General features: G+C 52.8%; 1 protein-coding gene across 1 annotated transcript; it reads left to right on the forward strand.

The window, feature by feature from the left end:
- The first annotated feature begins 823 nt into the window (after positions 1 to 823).
- Positions 824 to 8,484, forward strand: GDF2 (growth differentiation factor 2). The gene is made up of 2 exons (XM_001500654.4): positions 824 to 3,328; positions 5,913 to 8,484. The coding sequence occupies exons 1-2, from the start codon at positions 2,989 to 2,991 to the stop codon at positions 6,854 to 6,856; spliced, it is 1,284 nt and encodes a 427-aa protein (XP_001500704.2). The 5' UTR covers positions 824 to 2,988; the 3' UTR covers positions 6,857 to 8,484.
- Positions 8,485 to 19,869: the final 11,385 nt, after the last annotated feature.

Here is a 19,869-nt window from a genome sequence, read left to right on the forward strand (position 1 = left end):
TGAGGAAGTGGGGAGTCTGGGCTGGTGATCCAGGCTCCGCGTAAGAACCTAGAGATTTGTGAGAGAGGGCAGAATGGGATCAGAGCGTGACCACAGCTGGCCTCTTCTCTCGACCCAGGCACCTGCCACAGAGATGTGCCTTCTGGAGAACAGGTAAGCCTGGGAGTATGCCTAAGAAAGCTGTTATCTTGGTACCCAAAGGCAGACCTTATGGAGACCTGGGCAGAAACCTGGACCAGCAGGGGCATTCCGGCAGCTGTAGGTGTGTGGGGCCCATCCCAGCAGCAAAGCTGCGTGTCACTGAGTAGCAACAGTAGGTGGGCCCTTCTACGACCCCTTTCTTCCTCCCCTCTTCCAGAATTACAAACCTGACATGATACCACCCCACCTCTGTCTCCTTTTGGCTAAATAAACCTGCGGGGCACTCAGACAACTCAGGAAGAGATGCCTGAGAGGGAAAACTAGACTTCCCAATAAAATGGGTCAGGAGGCCTCATGCAACTGCTTAAAACAGGAAAGGACATGGGACATACTGATACTCTGCATTTGTTGGGCACGTAATTCCAGAAATACACAGGTATGTTGCCGTGCACAACTCTGGGGCACCATCCACATAACGGTCTGGGTGACTAGCGCCTCCAGGCGGTGTTCACATGCAGCCCCCACGCCCCGATGTGGTGACCCCCCTATGTAAATAGGTCCACAGTCCCTTTCTGAGATACCCAAACCCAAAACTATCAGAAAAGCTGAAGTTCCTGTTAACTCCTTTCACAGCCAAGCTTGACCTGAATGGATATTTGTGTTTCTACTTGTTTCCCTGCAGAAATAATGTGTTTGGCTATGGGGTGTTGTCCCTAGCTCCACTGAGGATATTACACCAAAGTTCCAAACTCTGCAGCTTTCTGAATCTCAAAACCCACAAGGATTTTAATTTGAGAATTGTGGAGCTATGTACAGAATCTCAAAATGTTCACTGTCAGCATCGCTGGATGGTGAGGTTGTAGGTTATTTTTATTTCCTTCTCTATGATGATTTGCATTTCTCAAATTGTCTGCGCTATATACTACTGTTATAATCAGAAAAAGAAATCTGCCATGTTTTTAAGAAAACATCAGGTAGCAGCCTCTTGAGCTTCCCTGAGCACATTCAGGACCCCCCAACACGTCTCTTGGCTCCACCTCTTGACTATGACAGCCTCCTGGGCTGCCTACAGGGATGCACACAGGGGAGGAGGCCGCCTTGCTCTCCAGCCCCTCCCAGCCTGCCCCACTACGCAGTTGCACAGTTGCAGCTCCATTTCCGGTGCTCTGCGCCTGCACATGTTTCCCTGTCCCTGGGAGTTCTTGCACTGAGCTGGCTCAATGCCCCGCATGCTTCCTGCGCCCTCTCCAAAAAGCCCTTCTGAAGTTGCGCCATTCCCACCCATCCTCTCCTGGCAGCGTCCCCAAAGGCCGGGGACAGTAAGTTCTGTCTGGGCCCGGCCACTCTTCGGGGCTCCTGGTTTCATCCTGCCCCCACTAGGGCTGAGGACAAAACTGGGCACACTCTGGGATCTGTGACCTCAGCCTGCCATGGCCCCTCCTGCAGCTTTCTGAACCTGCTCAGCTCCCTACCCACCCCCACCCCAACCCCGCCCAGGAGCCTCGCCAGCGTGGAAACCTTTCCTGTTCAAATCCTCCTCTGAGTAGACCCTCAGAATATTTTTAACTACGCTCATTCTTTGTCTTGGTCAAACTCACACATGATGAAAATGGACAGGGTCTAAGTGTGGACATGATGCTCTTGAAATAACACAGACCCCTTGCAGTGGCCTCACAGGCCGCTTCTGGACTGCTCACTGCTTGTCAGCTTCCTCAGGCCAGAGGACACCCCCTGGGCATGCACTGGCCTCAGAGCTTCCCTCCCCTCCATCCTCTCTCCTAGCTGACCAGCGTGGCCCAGTCAGCTGCCCAGCTGACTTGAGCAAGAACCAGCCCCCCAGGACCAGGACAGAGCTCCTCTGGGGTCCTGGGGCCAGCAGGTCTCAGTGTGTGTGTGTAATTCCTAGAGAGCAGGCTGGGGTGGCACAAGGCTCAGCCAGACCCAGGACAGAGAAGTGACAGCCCTAATGCAGCCACTGGACTGACCAGGGCTTGCAGATACCGCCATGATGTTTAGCACACAATCATAATTGTCTTAAATCCTTATAACTCCCTTGTGAACTGGAGGCTCAAAGACGGGAAGCAATTTGCTCTGGTCACGTTTAGGAGGGACAAGTGAGGCGGCTGGGGTTTGAACCCTCAACTCATCCGACTCTGAAGTCTTCATCGCCTCGCTAAATTATAGGTGCCACGTTCACCCACGATCTCTAATGCTTGGGAACTCGCTGGACAGATGAGAAACCGAGGCAGGAGTACATGAGGCACACACAGGGTCCACCTCCACAGAGGGCAAGCCTCTCACTGCCGCTGTGAGGGTCCCCACCCCCTCTCCCACCCTGCTGCAGAGGTGCCTGCGTCTTCTGGGAGTTTTGTGTCCTCGTGTCTATATTTGGAGGACTCTGTGGTCTTGTTTGTTTCCTGGATTCTTCATTTCGCCGCCCCGGAGATGGAGCATTTGTCACCCTGTCTCGAGATTCTTCTGACCAGAGCTGGCAAGGAAATGAGAGTGGATCCTAATTAGGGGGCGATAACCCCACAGCGAAATTCGGGTTCTTTGGAGCAGGCCGTGTCCTTCCCACAAGCCCTGTGTGTTTGTCAGATGTTTACAGAGCCTTCATTAACTGAGAGTCCCCTAGATAAGAGGTCGGCACGTGGCATCAGGACCAGATAAGCCCAAGTGGAGGACGCTCCAGGGCTGCGCTGGAGAGCCTGTGAGCCTGCCGGCCGGGGGCTCCGTGCAGAGTCGGGGGCAGGACGATGCAGGCCCGCGCCTCCCCGGCTCCTCCCCGCGCCCGCTAACACGCCCGGCACCCGCAGTCCCCTGTCCAGGGTGAGAGCGGGTCCCAAGATGTGCCGCGGGGCGCTACGGGTGGCCTTGCTCGCCCTGCTGGCCTGCTCCGCTCAGGGGAAGCCGCTGGAGAGCCGGGGGCGAGCAGCAGGCGGGGGAGATGCCCACCGCCCACGAGGGGGGCCTGGAGGTGAGCAGGAGGCAGGCACCTTCGACCTGAGGATGTTCCTGGAGAACATGAAGGTGGATTTCCTGCGCAGCCTCAACCTGAGCGGGGTCCCCTCCCAGGACAAAACGCGAGCTGAGCCGCCCCAGTACATGATCGACCTGTACAACAGATACACCACCGACAAGTCGTCCACCCCCACGTCCAACATCGTGCGCAGCTTCAGCGTGGAAGGTAGAGTCGGCACCCCGGGTGGGGGGGTGCTCAGTGGTCCACAACTGGGCTGCTCAATATGGTGGCCACTGGACACATGAGGCTCTTTAAGTTTCCATGAAATATACTTAATAACTTGGCTCTTCCGTTTCACTAGCTTGGATTCCAGTGCTCAACAGTCATGTGTGGCTAATGGCTACCCTCTAGGGCAGTGCAGATTATAGAACATTTCCATCATCCCAGAGGGTTCTACTGGACAGCTTTATTCTAGAAGATTCTCTTTCCCTGGGCCCAGTGCCACATTTAACCCAGTAGTTGTGTGGGAATGCCAGCTCGGTTTCTTCCATCCCTTCCCTTCTCCCCCCCCACCCCCACTGTTCCCTTCCTGCCTAGAAACAGACAACTTATTTAGCCGCCAACCATCTGGGATATTTCTAAACTTTGAAAGAATGTCTATTTCTCACTCATTGAAAGGTGTCTAAAATTCAGATAAATTCCTCTGAGAGAGAGAAACATTGGCGGACAGCTTAGTGATTTTCTAAACATAAAATAATTTCCCTGACTTACGAGGACCAGGAGGTAACAAACGTCGGCTTAGGCCTTAGGTCCACTGAGTCACACGACGCGGGGGAAAGGATGGCGGGCAGGGAAGCCCAATGCCTGGGGCACTTGCCAGGGTCACATATTGGTTAAGCGGCTGGATTCTGACCCAGGCTTACCCGTCTGCACAGTCCGGTCTTCTCTTGCTGCTGCGGTCTCCCTCGAAACAGCCGGAGAACAGGGCTTCTCCGCTCCTGGGCTGGAGCCCTGCCAACTCCTAGCGGGCCCTACTCAGTGTCACAGCAGGCCACACCTGCCCTGCCCACAGAGGATATGCCCAGACTAAAAGATGCGATGGTCATGATGCCCAAAAGAAGAAGAAAAATCTGGATTTTATGGGAACTTGCCTGATTCTTAAAACATAGGCTTAATGTTTTAAAAAATGCAGTCTGCAGGTTACCTAGATACTATCAGCAGCTCATCATGCCCACAGGACCTGTCTGTAATCCCTGCGTTAGGGGCAGGCTGGACCTAATCACCAAATCCCATAGTCTGGGAGTCCAGCGTCTGGAGCCATCTCGGTGCGCCCCCACCTCCCCCCGCCCCAGCATTGTCAGTGTCCTGGAAACAAGTGCTCCGCCTGTGGCCAGCACGCCTATGGGGGTCAATTATGCTTTCCTTCCAGGTGGTCCCGGTGCAGCTCAGGGAGGCAGGGCACTTGTTTTCTAGATGTCCGATGTGGTCCCACCGCCATTTTCAAGGCGTGCCACCTTAAGAGCGCGGTGGGTCATTAATGCAGTGCTCACAGACCCCACTCACCTTTCACATATGCCGTGGCAGCTCAGCTCATTCTGCAGGAGTTAGAATGGCCCGTCCACACTGGGTGGGGGGGCCACAGAGAGCTGTGTGAAAGGCCACGTGCTCTTGAGGGGGCGGCATGCACAGATGGGGAGGAGGGCCTGGCGAGGACCCAGAAATGTAGACTGAGCATCAGCTGTGAGCCAGGGACCGTGTGGGGTGCCTTTCATGCGTCATCCTGTGGAAGCCTCACATGGACCCTGGGAGGAAGGTGGGATGAGCACCATTCTACAGATGAGGAAACTGAGGCAAAGAGGGACTCAGGTCTTCTAAAGGTAACAAGGTTAGGAAGGGGCCGAGTCAGCATCGACACGTCAGTCTGTTACACGCTGCCTGGTTTCACAACAGCACACATTCTCCTCTCGTGTTGGCGCAGAGTAGGTGCTCAAAAAATGCAGCTTCTCTTCTCTCTTTGTGATCGAGCCCTGTGTAACAAAGACGTGCTGATGGCCGTGTGTCAGCCAGGAGAAGTGGGCAAGTGAGACAATCGTGTGGCTAAAAGGCAAGCTTTGTTTTTACCTAACATGACAAAGCAGTTGAGGCTAAAGCATTTTTTCCCTCAAACATTAAAAAAAGTCATCCACTTTCACTTTGCTCGCAAGTTACAAATCTGAATGATTTCTACACTCTCTAGATGCTGAGATTTTTAATTGTCCTCGTGTTGGAATTTCACCATCCCCCCCCCAAGATCTCTCCTTTAAAATCACACCCTCAGGATCTGCACTCTGAGGCTGACAGTGTGCTTTGCTGTTTTGTTTATTTGATCCTTTTTTTTTTTTTTTTAATTATGTGAGGATCTTTAGAGGATGTGTGCACTTTGGCAGCTAAACACTCTAAACCCCAGCCTCCACGTCTGTCAAAGTGGAATAATAATTAGATCTTCCCAGAGTCAGTGTGGAGAGGCAAGTGAAATCTAGTATGCACAGCTCCTGGTGCCATTCTGGGCATACAGTAGCTGCTCAATTAACAGTTGGACCTGTCAATTCCAAGACAAGGCATCTCTACCTCTGTTTGTCTTTGGAAGATGCTAAATGTACCTTTTAAAATACTCTTCTACGCTAAGGGCTTAAGTGTAACCAAAAAAGATTTGATAGGGACAGGCAATGTCATCCAGGATGCCCTCTCATCCAAGCCGTGAGCCTCAGCTTTGGTGTCGTGAAAACAGACCCTCCCAGCAGATGCCCATCACCGTGTATTTGCATTTCAGATGCCGTCTCTGTAATGGCCACAGAAGACCTCTCCTTCCAGAAGCACATCTTGTTCTTTAACGTCTCCATCCCCAGGCACGAGCAGATCACAAGGGCCGAGCTGCGGCTGCACATCTCCTGTCAAAGTCACGTGGACTCCTCTCACGAGCTGAAAGGCAACATGGTCATTTACGATGTTCTGGATGGAGCAGACGCCTGGGACACCTCCATGGGGACAAAGACCTTCCTGGTGTCCCAGGACATTCGGGACGAGGGCTGGGAGACCTTTGAAGTCTCCAGCGCCGTGAAGCGGTGGGTCAGGGCAGACTCCACCAAGAGCAAAAATAAACTGGAAGTGACCGTGGAGAGCCACAGGAAGGGTTGTGACAGGCTGGATATCAGTGTCCCCCCGGGCTCCAAAAACCTGCCCTTCTTCGTCGTCTTCTCCAATGACCGCAGCAACGGGACCAAGGAGACCAGGCTGGAGCTCAGGGAGATGATCGGCCATGAGCAGGAGAGTGTGCTCAGGAAGTTGTCCAAGGACGGTCTGGCAGAGGCGGATGAGAACAAGGACGAGGAGGATGTGGAAGGCTCCATGGCTGCGGGGTCGTCTTTAGCCAGACGGAAGAGGAGCGCTGGGGCCGGCAACCACTGTCAGAAGACCTCCCTTCGGGTGAACTTCGAGGACATCGGCTGGGACAGCTGGATCATTGCACCCAAGGAGTACGATGCCTATGAATGCAAAGGCGGCTGCTTCTTCCCCCTGGCTGATGACGTGACGCCAACGAAACATGCCATTGTGCAGACCCTGGTGCATCTCAAGTTCCCCATGAAGGTGGGCAAGGCCTGCTGCGTGCCCACCAAACTGAGCCCCATCTCCATCCTCTACAAGGATGACATGGGGGTCCCCACCCTCAAGTACCACTACGAAGGGATGAGCGTGGCAGAGTGTGGGTGCAGGTAGTGCCGGCCCACGGGTGGGGGAAGCAGGGTGGAGGGAGGGTCCTAATGACAGGTCCTATGTCCCCCTGGGCACAACAGGGACTAGTCCCTCTGCATGCCAGCCCGGAAAGGAAAGGGAGCCACCACGTCCTCAAGGTCAAGTCCTGCTCTGCCTCTCATGGCCCATCTCAAACTCACCCCAAGGGGTTTAACTGCAGGGGAAAGTGATGGCAAGGGGCGGCAGCCTTTGGGGAGAAGAGGAGAGCCTAGAGGGTTGTTGGGGTAGAAGGGGAGATGATGCAAAGGGGACCAGAGAAAAACTAACCCAGAGTCAGCAGAAAACTGAGCAGACATGAGCCAGAGGAGTATAGACAGATAGGTGGTGACTCACAGATTGATGGAAATTAAAAGCGATGAGAAGGACAAGGCTGATTCCAATGACCTCAGGGAGTGCGGGGGAAAGGAGGGGGACAGTGCTCTACACACATCAGTTCACCGATCCCCACAACCCAGTGAGATGGCGCTGTGATCCCTAATTTACACATGCAGAAACCAAAACTCGGGCAGGTCGGTGCACGGGTCAATGACAAGATTCCAACCCAGAGGTCTCCATCGGTCTGCCCATCACCAAAGCCCAGGACCTTCCCAAGGGCCCCATCGCGGCTCAGCAGGTCAGCTTGCAGCTGAAGAACAATTAGATGCTGCGAGGTGAGGACTGTGGGGCAAGCTGGAATGAGACCCGGCCGGCACCCACCAGTGTGGCCGGGCTGCCTGTCACACCCAGGGCACCTTCTGACTGCTGGGTACCTGTGCTGATTCAGTGGCCAGATGTTTTTTAAGATCACCCCTGGATCACTGAAAAACTACCCCCCAAACCAACGGCAGGATGGAGAGAGCACAGGATGGAAGCCTGCAGGCTGCAGTGCACACGGTCGCCGGCAGTGCTTTGACCCGTTGGCACAGTGCTCGTGTGGCCACTGGGTCACGCGGGGCCCCTCACCGCCCGTGGACTCAGACTGTGAGGTGGTTGGGAGGGGCGGCACACTTTACCCTGAGGGGTGGGCAGCCTGCAGCCCGTGTCTCTGCAGTTACTCTGCATAGCCAACTCTCCAGCACAACCCACCGTGGGCGTCCCTCCCACCAGGCCTGCCCGGGAGAAAGGGCCTGGATTCGAATTTGTTGGAATAAATGTGCTTTTGCTTTGGCATTGGCAACATCCCTGTTTTTACTCCTTGGTGACATGTACTCAAGTGACGACATCCAGGCATACTGGGCGAGGGCTCCTGGCCACTAAAGAACCCGGGTCCTTGTTGGGCATGGCCGGCTCTGCCTGCCTTGCTGGCTTTCTTGAGTATTGTGCATCGCAGCCCCTGTCCTGGGCTTGGGCTGCAGGACTGGACTCAGCCCCGACTGATCCCAAAGGAGGACAGAGTTTCCGTTTCCTCTGCATTTCATCCTCTCTCTAGACTCTCGGGGCCGCACGTGGAATGGGAATGGAGTGAAGTGAGGAAGAGTCTAGAAGTGGTGAAGATTCCACTCCACGGCCTTCTCACGCTGGCCAGAGCAGAGCCTTTAGGAGGCCTCGAGACGCCTGGGCCCTTCCCACTGGTTGAAGCTCCCAGTATATTAAATAAAATGGTTTGTGTCGAATGTTTACATGGAATCAATGAATAGCTTTAACACAAAAATATGGTAAAACATCATTGTTTAATTACTGGAGTTATAGAAAATATAAGTCCTGGTACAATGATGTTCTTCAATCATAAAGATGGGTGACGAGCATCTTTCGGTTCTGAGGCTGTATTTCTGTGCCTGCATCAAAGTTTCTCTTGGAAATAGTCAAATATCTAATATATGGCCTTTCTTGAGTGTGAGACCTGGGCCTGATGTCCCCCAGCCCCACACCCCGCCCACCCCTCCTTACAGGCCCTTCTTTCCCTTGGGGGTGGAGACGAGGGGCACAGAGACGGAGCTGCCACAGGACGGGTGGACACGTGTGGGCAGTGTCTCTGCACATCGGGGGGAGTAGACGTGTCCATATAATGGCACTTGTGTGGGTGTGCACGGTGGGCATGAGTGTGAGTGAATGTAGGTGCTTGCAAGTGGACAATGACAGGTAGCCCCATGCCTTCCTTGACCTCCCCACACGTCAGGAGAGGGACGCCCGGGCTCCCACTAAGAGACACATCATTTCCGCCCCACACCCTGGGGCCTGCCCAGCTCCCCAGCATCTGCTCCCGCCACACTCTTCCTCTGATGCCCAGCTCCAGCCAAACGCCCTCAAGGCCACTCCCTGTTCTCAGCCCTCGGGTGACTGCCCTAGCCGCCCCACTCCCAGCTCCACAGCCCGAGTCCACCTTCTGGGGCCCAGCTGTAGTGTCACCCTGTCTGTCCCCTCTCCCGATGCTCCAGTTCTGAACTCCCTGGCCCTGAGGAGCACTAGAATGCCTCTGTCTCACGGGTGTCCTGGGCATGGCATGGGGGCCTGCTGACCTCTTGTCTTGAACTGCCTGTGGCACCGAGTCCTCTGGGGACAAGGCCTGCGAGCCTCTGGCCTCTGTCACTCAGAGGGCTGACATGGCCTGTGGCTCAGGACAAACGTATTTGGACGGATGTGCTGGGACAGAACACGCAAGAAGTGCCCCCAGAAATGCTCTGTCTTCCATTTCACCAGGCCTGCTTTCCACCAGATTCCCCAAAGCTTGCTCACGCCCAGCTGGAGAAGGAAACGCACGAGCTCCGTCCGTCCTCTGGACTCTCTGTGATGCAGCCAGTTAGCCCTCCGCCAAAGGACCACCACTCTCAATGCTGCATTTGTCATGTTTCCTGAGGCATTCTCATTTTTGTCATAGCAGAGTGGTGATATTATCGCTATCGCAAGTATGAAGAAGTAGAAGCCCAGCGAAGTGACGAGTTGGCAGGGTTGACAGGCTGTCCCCTGCCCCTCATGTGACCTGCCCTGTGGATCAGGAGCCAGGGCAGAGAGAGGCTCAGGGATGCTGAGCAGAAAGCCACAGGCAGACGCAGAGAGACAGTGAGCAGCGGAGCGACCGCGGGGAGGTGCAGAGAGGAAGGCCGTGAGAGCCCTGAGCACCAGACCAGGCTTGGAACTTGTGCTCAGTGACTCAGACAACAACCTCAGATGAACAGACATTTTTATCCCCCCTTTTACAAACAGGGAGGCGATGTAGGCCCTTGGAGGCCTCATGCTTTGCTCAGAGCCACAGCCAGGATCTGCCGGAGCCGGGATGTGACCCCCCAGTTGTGACGCCAAGCCCACATTCTCTCTGCTGCACTGGCCTCTGTCCTGAAGGCTTCCTCAAGGTCAAGGTCAAGGTCATGGTCACACTAGCAGAAAGAATCAAAGCTGCAGAGTGAGCTGGATGAACGGGACGGAGCCTGTGCTGTCCCTGCAGGGGCTGCCCTCCCCTGGGCTCTGCCCACCCTGCTCACTGCCTCTCTTTTCCTGCTCGTGTAGGGTCCTCTGGTCAGCTGGGTATCACAGGGTGCCATTCCCTGGAGAAGGAGGAGAATGACAGCCTTCTCGCCTTTGATTGATGCTCTGTCAACACGGTCACTAAACACTGTGGCTTGAACATCTTCCAGAATTCTACCAAAATTGGGAGAAAGGGATCACTGGGTCAATTCTTGCTCATGGCCTTTTCTTTCCCAAGCCCAGCTTAATTCCCGTGTGAGCTGGGCTAGTCCAGGTGGGAGTGGGCGGTCACACTCTCTGAACTCAGAAACTCTTTTTCTCTCATGTACTAAGGTCTTGGTTCCATACCCAGCTCATCTGATCAGCTCCCTCTGTCCTGGACATCAGTTTCTCCCCAGAATCTTCTGGAGACTTCTGCTATTACCACCCACGGGGCCTCTGCATCTGGGCCCCTGAGATGGGCCTGCACGGCCCCAGATAGTTCCTATTCCAACACTTCAGGGGGTCCTCATAGCAGCCCTCAGGGGGTGATGAAGCGTGGTGGACATACTGGTACAGGGCATGTAGTGGGAGCCCGGGCAAGCCCACCTCTGAGGGGCCTCCCTCTGCTCACACAGCTCCTGCTCCCCTGCCTTTAGCTTGGATGGGGCCCAGAGATGTGAGGAGAGGCCAGCAAGCCTGTGCTGGCCTCTCACCCACAGGGCACCTGTGCCCCCAGGCTCTAGAATGACACAGGTGTGGCAGTCTGGCCTGTACGGTGGCACATGGCCCATTTGGTTTCATATTCTGCTTTTGCCATCTTAAAATTCATAATAATTTTTGAACAATAGCCCCACATTTTCATTCTGCACTTGGCCCCGCAAACGATGTAGCTGATTCTGAAGGCGTGTGTGTGGACTTGGTTTCCCAAGACCCAGGACGCTCTGCAGGCTGCCTCCGGCCTCGACATTGCCTACATCCTGGTGTGGCAGGCAGTCTGAGCTTTGCTGCTGAGAGCTTGCCCCCAGGGTCCCAGCAATAGGATAAACCCCACCCACTCCCCAGTGGTGCACGCTGAGGAGGTCCAGAGGCTTCTCAGATTTGTGACCAAAGACAGTGACCCTATTCAGCTCTCAAAGGCCAGCCTGTTCCATCCGCACAGCAGCAACCCGGGGGGATCCAGGTTCCTGGGAGTGTCAGGAGCATCCAGGAGTGAAGAGATCCTGCTTTACCCAGACTCACCTAGCGAGGAGACCTGAGACTGTGCACAAGGCAGGCAGCACTGCACACAGGGGGTTAAGTGGCTTACGCTTATTCAGGTGACTGCATAAAACTTTCTGAACTTCTTTCCTTCCCAAATTTGAGCATCCACTACAGGCAGAAATCTCCCACCACTGGCCCCAGCTTCCCTGAGCACTGCTCACTCAGACAACCGCCGCTCCCCGAGGGAGCCCGTTTCATTAGCGGACGACTCCGCTCGTCAGAAGGATGTTCCTGAGCCTGGGCCAAAGTCTGTGCTCAGCCTCATTCGTGATCATGGAAATGATAATGAGGTTCCATCCTATACTCATTAGATTTGCATAAATGAAAGCATGTGACACTAGAATGCTGGCAAAGGGGGAAATGAGCACTGTCATTGGCAGCTGGCAGGACTGCCAGTGGGGTTGGTCACCCTGGAAGACAATTCAGCAGCATCAGTCAGAGCTGAGAGATCCAGAAACTCCATTTCTTTATAGTCATTCTAGAGATGCACTTATAAGCGGAGAGGCATGCCCAGAGACAGCATTGCAACATGATTTGTAATCATGAAAAACTGCGATGGCCTTGTAGTGGCCAGGTCACCCGTCAAGACCATCAGCTGACGGCTCACAGTTTACCTTTCCTAGGAAGTGTCCTTGGCTCCCTACAGGGATGGACTCAGGTTACATGCCCTCCTCAGAGACAGCCTCCATCCAATACCTGGTTGTGTGGGTGATGAAGGCCCCCACTGCAGCTCCATCACCCCCAACATCTCCCTCTGTCCAGTCCGGGTGCAGCTCCTGGAGCACTGCCTGTGTGCTTCTGCAGCCAGTCCTGTCTCCGTCTGTTGCCCTGGGAAGCTGACCTGCACCCATCAGTTGGCAAACAGCTGATTGGAGGGTGGCACATGCATATGGTGGAATGACGCAGAACAAATAAAAAGCCTGCTAGTCGGTGTGCACCAGTGTGTATCAGTATCAAAGACGCAACGCTGAGTGAGGAAAGCAGGCTACCGTGTGAAATGTACAGCATGATGTCAGTTACAGAACTAAAAACCCACAAAAATCTGTGTGCATTCTAAGCACATGCTTCCATATAAGGAAGGAGTTTATAAAAGGGCTAGACGGACACAGTAAATCGCAGGAAGGTGGGGAATGTCAAAAATGCATTTCCCTTTATCTAGAAAGGTCTTTTTGTCCTACTTCTGTGATTCTTTTTTTAAATACATACACAGGAACAAGAACAGAAATGGATAAACTGGTGTTGAGAGTGTTGGTTTTGGGCAATTGAAATATGGGTAATTGTTTTGTTCCGGGTTATTTGGGAAATTTTTAGGATACTTTTACTTAAAAAAAATTAAAAAGACGAGAAAAAATATCCCATAGTCTTGGCCTCTGAATGGACAGAGGACTCAGCTGTCAGCCTCTGAATTGGGGTGTCCTTGGGTGTGGCCCTACTTGATGGACTGGCACAGACTTCATTTCTCCTCTTTTTTTAAGGCTTCTAAATCCCGGGACATCCAGCTTTCCCATAATGAATACTCCACATGGGCTTGGCCAAGCTCTGAAGACCAGGCTTTGAAAAGGCCTTCATTTCCCTAATGCCACATCAATTAGGAACGCTTTCAGCTGCAGACTTTAGAAAACAAGACACCTGCTAGGAGATTTACTTTTCTCACAAAACATGGGTCTGAAGGTGAGCTGTTGCCTAGCATTGGCCAACAGCTAGATGACGTGAGAGTCAGCATCTCAGCAATGCTCTGGCCTTTAGCGCACGCTTTGCTACTCATGGCCACAAGATGGCCACCTGGGCGTCAAGCATCACATATTTATTTCCCACAGCAAGAAGGGGAAGCAGCAACCCACAGAGGTTGCTGGTCCAGAGGTCCCTAGCAGGCTTCTGCTTATATCTCATTCACTAGACTGGGCTCCAGGCCCACAGTTCTTTCAATCCTCATGCTGCCCCTCCTCTCTTCTCCTGGAAGGGAGTGTCCATTGGGCCCTCCACAGAGTCTTCATTGCACTAAGCAGTGGCCTCCGTAATCATCCTTGCAGAGATTTCTTCATATGTTTGCCTTCCCACCTGTGAGCTTGGTTTGTCTCTGGGTCCCAGCACAGAGCCTAGGGCCTGGGCCCAGCACGTGGCTAGATGAATGTCTGTCCCCTCCTCCCTCCTCCTTGTCTGGCACTGTGCTGGCACCCACCTGTTAGCTCTTACCCACCTGTTTGCACTTCTGAGACTAATTAGGCGGAAAGGTAGGGAAGAGAGGTTTTCAAAGCCGGCTTGAACTCAGGTCTTCTGGTGTTCACAACTCCTCTGCACACGACGTTCCTCAGCGCGGGGCGGGGGGTGACATCCTTAGTGCCAGGGCATTTGGAAGCATCGGCTCTATGGATAACGAAGGCAGCAGCTGCCCAGGCTGAACTGGACTTTGCGCCCCTGACTCTCAGCAGCACACAGAGAAGGGAAGGTGAGACCCAGCTCAGAAAAGCATAAAACTGCAAACAGTTTTCTAATCCCTGATGACATCCAAGGCGTGACCTCCCCATGGGTGTTGCACAGCATCCCTGGGTCCACAGAGCTGGATGGTGAGAGTGTGAGCTCTGTGACCTTCTTAGGACCCCCATATCACGCTCACATTCTGGAGGCCACGCGGGGCCCCACCCCAGTGCCTTTGGGGTCATCGAAGTCAGCGTCTGGACTGTCCTTCCTCTGCCTGGACAAGGCTCCTGCTGGGCAGTGCTTGGCCGACCTCTTCCTCTGGCTCAGTGACTGTCATCCTGGTTTCCCAGGGACAGTCCTGGTTTACGCCTGCTGTCCCTGTATAATTAATATTGGGGCCCCAGTTTAGACGACATGTTATATGGTGTCCTTGGCCAGGGACAGCTCAGGGGCCAATCATAGAGGTCAGTTGGGATCAGCAGGGGGTGGGAAGAGCGTGGGGTAGCCTGGCTGGGGCTCAGATCCTGACCAGGTCACCTACTGGCTCATGGTTATGTCAAGGGACACAGGCTCACTGAGTCTTGATGTCCTTGCTTACCACCTGAAAAATGACACAAAAATGCCTCCCGGGTACATAGGGAAAGTTCACTGGGGCCCTTGCTTCTCCTTCTGAGAGATGCTCGGGAAAATGTTAGAGCCTCTTATTGCCTCCTCTTACACTCCACTACTCTGGAACCTTCTTTTCTTTCCTCGGATCTTTTTCATCTCCCCCTCTTCATTTTCTCTCCCCAAGTTCTCCGAGCATCCTCAGCCTCCCTGCCTGTACCTGGGTTGGAAATGAGAGTCACATCCACCAGCAAGTACCCTCCTCACATGCACACACCAGAGGTGCTCCGTGTACTGGCACCCAAATCGGAAACCGAGCCACATCCTTGGGGACCTCAGAGACAACTCTCCACAGCCCTGATGCTCCTGGGAGAAATGGGAGATCCTGACGCCAGTTCATTACTGGGGTTCAGACATATACAGACACGTCTCACAGGCCTGGGAGAAACGGGAGAAAGAAGGGCAAGAAGAGCATTTATGTCTTAGGGGAAAATCAGCGTAGTGAGGACGGCATTTGGGAAGCAGGCCCTGCTCAGCAGCAGTGTGTCACTGACCCTAGACACAGGGTGAGGCCACCCCAGACAAGACACGCTGGGGACGAGAGGACCATGAATCAACCAGGCCGGAGAGCACCACTGAGAGGGAAACCCGGTGGAATTACAACACAGGGGGCACCAGCTCTCTGACTTTCCGGACGAGGACTGGGCACCAGAAAAGGAAGACGTTTCCTCAGAGGCCGGACAGAGAGACAGAGAGGAGCAGGAGAGGGCAGGAGGCAGCCCCCTGGACAGCAGGTCTTCAAGGGACAGCAGAGGTTGAGAGCAGCTGAGCACAGTGGCCTGAGCAGAGCCTCAATAGCAGCGTGGAAGCCCAAGGTGGAAGCAGCAGCAATGAGGCCAGTGGGCTCTGCTGGGCCTGTGGGTGCAGGTGGGCTGGTGGCACGGGCGCCAGCTCATTCAGGGTTGGAGACGACAAGCACTTTGAGAATGTCTCCAGGAGCCCATGTCTGATAGAGGATAGAAGAACTCAGCCCGTCCGCCAGGGGCGAGGTGGAAGCATAAGTGGGATGCTTCAGACACAACCAGATCCCTCCACATTTAAGGAAGACCCTAAAACACCAAGAAAGGCTGGCTTGACCAACAAACAGAAACTCCAGCAGAACCCAGAGGACTCCTTTTGTCACACCACTGTGAGTCAGGGAAAAGGCAGCATTGTCTTCCGAAAGAGACAGCTGGCTGTCATATGCGGGAGGGACAAGGCTGTTTTTCCACTTGTCAGTCTCTGGTTCCTTCGTGGAAACGCTCTCAGCTGGCACAGAGGCAGAGGCAGAGTGGGACTCGGCATCAAGCAGATGTCCCAGAAATGTTCTTAGGAGGAGAAGCGGATGACATTGAGCCATCAAAATTGGAAGTTAAAGTTTGGAATCCAAATAGTCCGATGGACAGAGTGACCAGCTTCTAGCACTTGCCTTTGGAGCATGTGCTGGAGCCCTTGGCTGCGGCTGCTCATGGGGAGCATGCGAGTGTAGGGAGGTCTGCATGGGACACCGTGACCGAGCAGCCAGCGAGTGTCTCCGTGCCACTGGGAGAAGCTGTTATGCACAGAGACAGAACAGCAGGATGACCCACTTCTGCAGGCGTTTGCTAAAGGAGGCGTCGGAAAACCATGGCAAGACTCGAACAACATATTAGGGCAGCAAAACACTCTAAGATACTATGATAATGGGTACACGCCATTAGACATTGGGCCAAACCCAGAGAAGATGCAAAACCTAATGAAGACTGTGGACTCTGGTGGGTTCTGATGTGTCAACGTAGGTTCATCAGTTGTAAAAACTGTACGCCTCTGGTGGGGGATGTTGGTCATGGGGGAGGCTGTGCATGAGTGAGGACAGGGGTTTATGGAAAATCTCTGGATTTTGCACGCAATTTTGCTATAAACCTAAAACTGCCCTAAAAAATAAAGTGTATTAAAAATGTTAAAAATGAAATAAGAAGAAAGACTTTCCCTGGGAAACGGTGGACTAGCGTCCTGGAATGGTATTCCATGTGGAAACCTACAGACAGACACGCGCCACACAAACAGCAAAAAGCCGAGAAAAAAACTGAAACAAGTGTATGTCCCAAATTACCAGCCAAATTTCAAACACATGTCCAGCAGCCACAGCGCATCTGGCCCTGTGGGCAGGGCACTGAGGCCACCCACCAACCCAGAATCCCAGATGGGAATGGCCCGTGAGAACTGCCACCCTACACGGCCTGTCTAGGGGCATTCCTGGGGCCCTCCTAATACGTGGGGTGGATTATGGACAGCATGTTGGCCACACTGGAAAAAATATATTGGCCTGAAAATGCCAACACAGACAGCAGACCCGTCTCCCAGACCTCTCAAGGGGGTCCCCGTGTCGGAAGTTTCTTTTCCTGACCGACCACCCAGGAAACGCACACCCATAACACGGATAGTCACAGTTGCCATGAAGACCCAAACACTCTTTCTTCAGACGGTGATTTTGCTCATCGAATCTGCAAAAACGCCCTCCAGCTACAGGCAGCAACCACCATTGTTCCTATTAATTACGCTGCCATTAAGGCAGAATGTGAGCTGCTTTTAAACTCTTAACTGTCTGTCCTGCCTCTGACCACTTTTGTCTTTCCCTCTCTCTCTTCTTGTTTGCAGCAAATCTGGTAAGAGAGATTTCAATTAAAAAAAAAATAAGACACGGGATTTGGGATTTAGAGTTGGTGGGTGGTGTCCAAGAAGACAGCAGAAGCCAGGACTGAAGGAGGATGCAAAGGCAGAGGGACACCTGGAGAGACAGAGGAGCCATCAGATGCAGGACTTCAGCGAGAGACCTTGCCCGGGAGCCAGGGGACCAGGGCAGAAGGGCTGTTGACGTCACCTGACGGCATCTCAGGCCTGGCGCAGCCCTGGCTGAATGTGGGCCACAAAAACGCTCGTCCACAACCTAACCCTCAGAATCCGTGAGTGTGACCTTCTATGGCACAAAGAGTGAGTGTCACCTTAATGGCAAAAGACGTGATGAAGGATCTTGAGAGGAGGAGCACGTCCTGTATCATCCACGTGGCCCTAAATGCCATCACGTGTATCCTTATGAGACAGACACACAGAGAGAAGAGAGAAAGAAGAGGAGGAGGAGATGTGAGCACAGAGGCAGAGAGTGGAGTGCAGGGGCCACACGTCAAGCCATGCCTGCAGCCACCATGAGCTGGAACTGGTTAAGAAGGATTGTCTCCCAGGGCCCCGGAGGGAATGTGTCCCTGTCACACCTTTATGTCAGACTTCTGGCCTCCAGAACTGAGGAAGAATAAATCTCAGTTGTCTTAAGCCACTAAGTTTGTGGTGATTTGTTACAGGAGCTGCAAAGAGCTACACAGCGCACTGCCCTGCCCTGGTGGCCTTGTGGGCTGGACTTGCACAGACCAGTTTCCTGCTTGCTCCCAGGCTACGGGATTCATCGGAGGGCAGAGTGAACTCCTGAGCAGGGAATGTAGGTGCAAAGGCACAGTGTGATCTCAAGCACACACAAATGTGAGCACACAAACGTACACACATATCTGTGGGCACACGCGTGCACACACACACATAGGCACACAGAGTTCAGCAGAGATTGGCCGTCCTTATTGAGTCAGCTCGGCTCATGCTCCCGGCTGAACCCCTGAACTGCTGAGGCCTGGAGATAGAGGACAATACACTATGTTTCAGGAGCTGAGGATAAAAGACGACAAAGCAAGCTCTCGCAGGATCACCAAGAGGAGAGGCTGTCCTGACCCAAATAGAGGATGCCCTGGCAGAGAAGATGGGGCGGTGGACTCAGGCCCATCTGGACATCTGGAGAAAGTGGGCTGAGAGAGCTGCATCTCACTTAACATTTTATGAGAAGCAAGGCACTATTGTGGCTAAAAGTTGAGGGGCAATGGCATGAGGAGTTTATGTTCTAGAGAAACTCAAGTCATTGACAGCATGTGTGTGTTTGTGGTCAGTGAGACTGTAATTTTTTCTGGAACCTGTTTGATGCACTGAGAATTCAAGTGATCTGGAAGCCTGAACTATCCTCAGAACCAACAAAAATGCCTCGTACGCGAGTGCGGAGTGCGTGGCTTTTTGGAGCTAGTCTTCAGTTCAAGTTTTGACTCTGCTGCTTACTGTGCCCTTGGAGAAGACCTTTGACCTCCCCAGGTTGTTGACCTCTCCAGGCTGGTTTCTTCACCTATAAAATGGGAATAATGCCACCTGTGATGGTTAATGCTATGTCCACATAGTGAGACTCTGGTGCTAAGCTGTTTGGTCAGACACTAGTGTAAACGTTGCTGTGACAATATTTGTGAATGTGATTAATATTTACCACCCATTGACTTTGAGTAAAGCGGGTTACCCTCTGTAGTGTGGGTGGACCTCAGCCAATCGGTTGAAGGCCTTAAGAAGAAAGACTGAGGTTTCTCGAGGAAAAAGAAATTCTGCCTCAAGGTGGCCTTAGTCTCCAGCCTGCTGGGGCCCGCCCTACAGATGGCAGACTTGCCAACCCCCACAATCGCATGAGCCAATTCTTAACAATAAATCATCTCTATCTGTATATGGTTTCCTGGAGAAGTCCTGACAAATCCTTATTGACCTCACTAGATTGTAAAGATTAAATGAGAAAGTGCCAGAACAACTGGATTTCCACAGGCAAAAGAATAAATTTGTACCCTTACCTCACATCATATATAAAAGTTAACTCAAAATGGATCAAAGATCCAAATATAGGAGCTGTGACTATAAAAGTCTTAGAAGAAAATGCCAGGGTAAGTCCTCAGGACCCTGGATTTGACAAAGGATTCTTAGAAATGACTCCAAAAGCAAGAACAACAAAAAGAAAATTAGGTAAACCAGACATCGCCAAAATCAACAACTTCTGTGCTTCAAAGGACACCACCAAGAAAGTGAAAAAGACATCCTACAGAGCGGGGGGAATGCTTGCAAATCATATATCTGATAAGGGACTTGTATCTAGAATATATAAAGAACTCCTGCAACTCAGTTATGAAAAGACAAATGACCCGATTTAAAAATGGGCGCAGGATCTGAATAGACGTATGTCCAGGGAAGACATACAAATGATCAATAAGCATATGAAAAGATACTTGCTGTTGTTAGTTATTAGGGAAATGCAAAGCAAAACTACTTCACACTCACTAGGATGCTAGGATCAAAGAGTCGGATGATAATGAGTGTTGGTGAGAACATAGAGAAATCTAAACCCTTATACCTTGCCGGTGGGAATGTAAAATGGTGAGCCACTTTGGAAAACACTGTGACAATTCCTCAAAAAGTTA

This window comes from Equus caballus, chromosome 1 (assembly GCF_041296265.1).
Source record: "Equus caballus isolate H_3958 breed thoroughbred chromosome 1, TB-T2T, whole genome shotgun sequence".
NCBI classification, from domain to species: Eukaryota; Metazoa; Chordata; class Mammalia; order Perissodactyla; family Equidae; genus Equus; species Equus caballus.

Bases quoted from the DNA above. Each gene is read 5' to 3' on its own strand.
- GDF2 (XM_001500654.4), top strand. From the start codon at position 2,989: ATGTGCCGCGGGGCGCTACGGGTGGCCTTGCTCGCCCTGCTGGCCTGC. The intron at 3,329-5,912 runs GTAGAGTCGGCA...TTTGCATTTCAG, and splicing joins GCGCAGCTTCAGCGTGGAAG to ATGCCGTCTCTGTAATGGCC.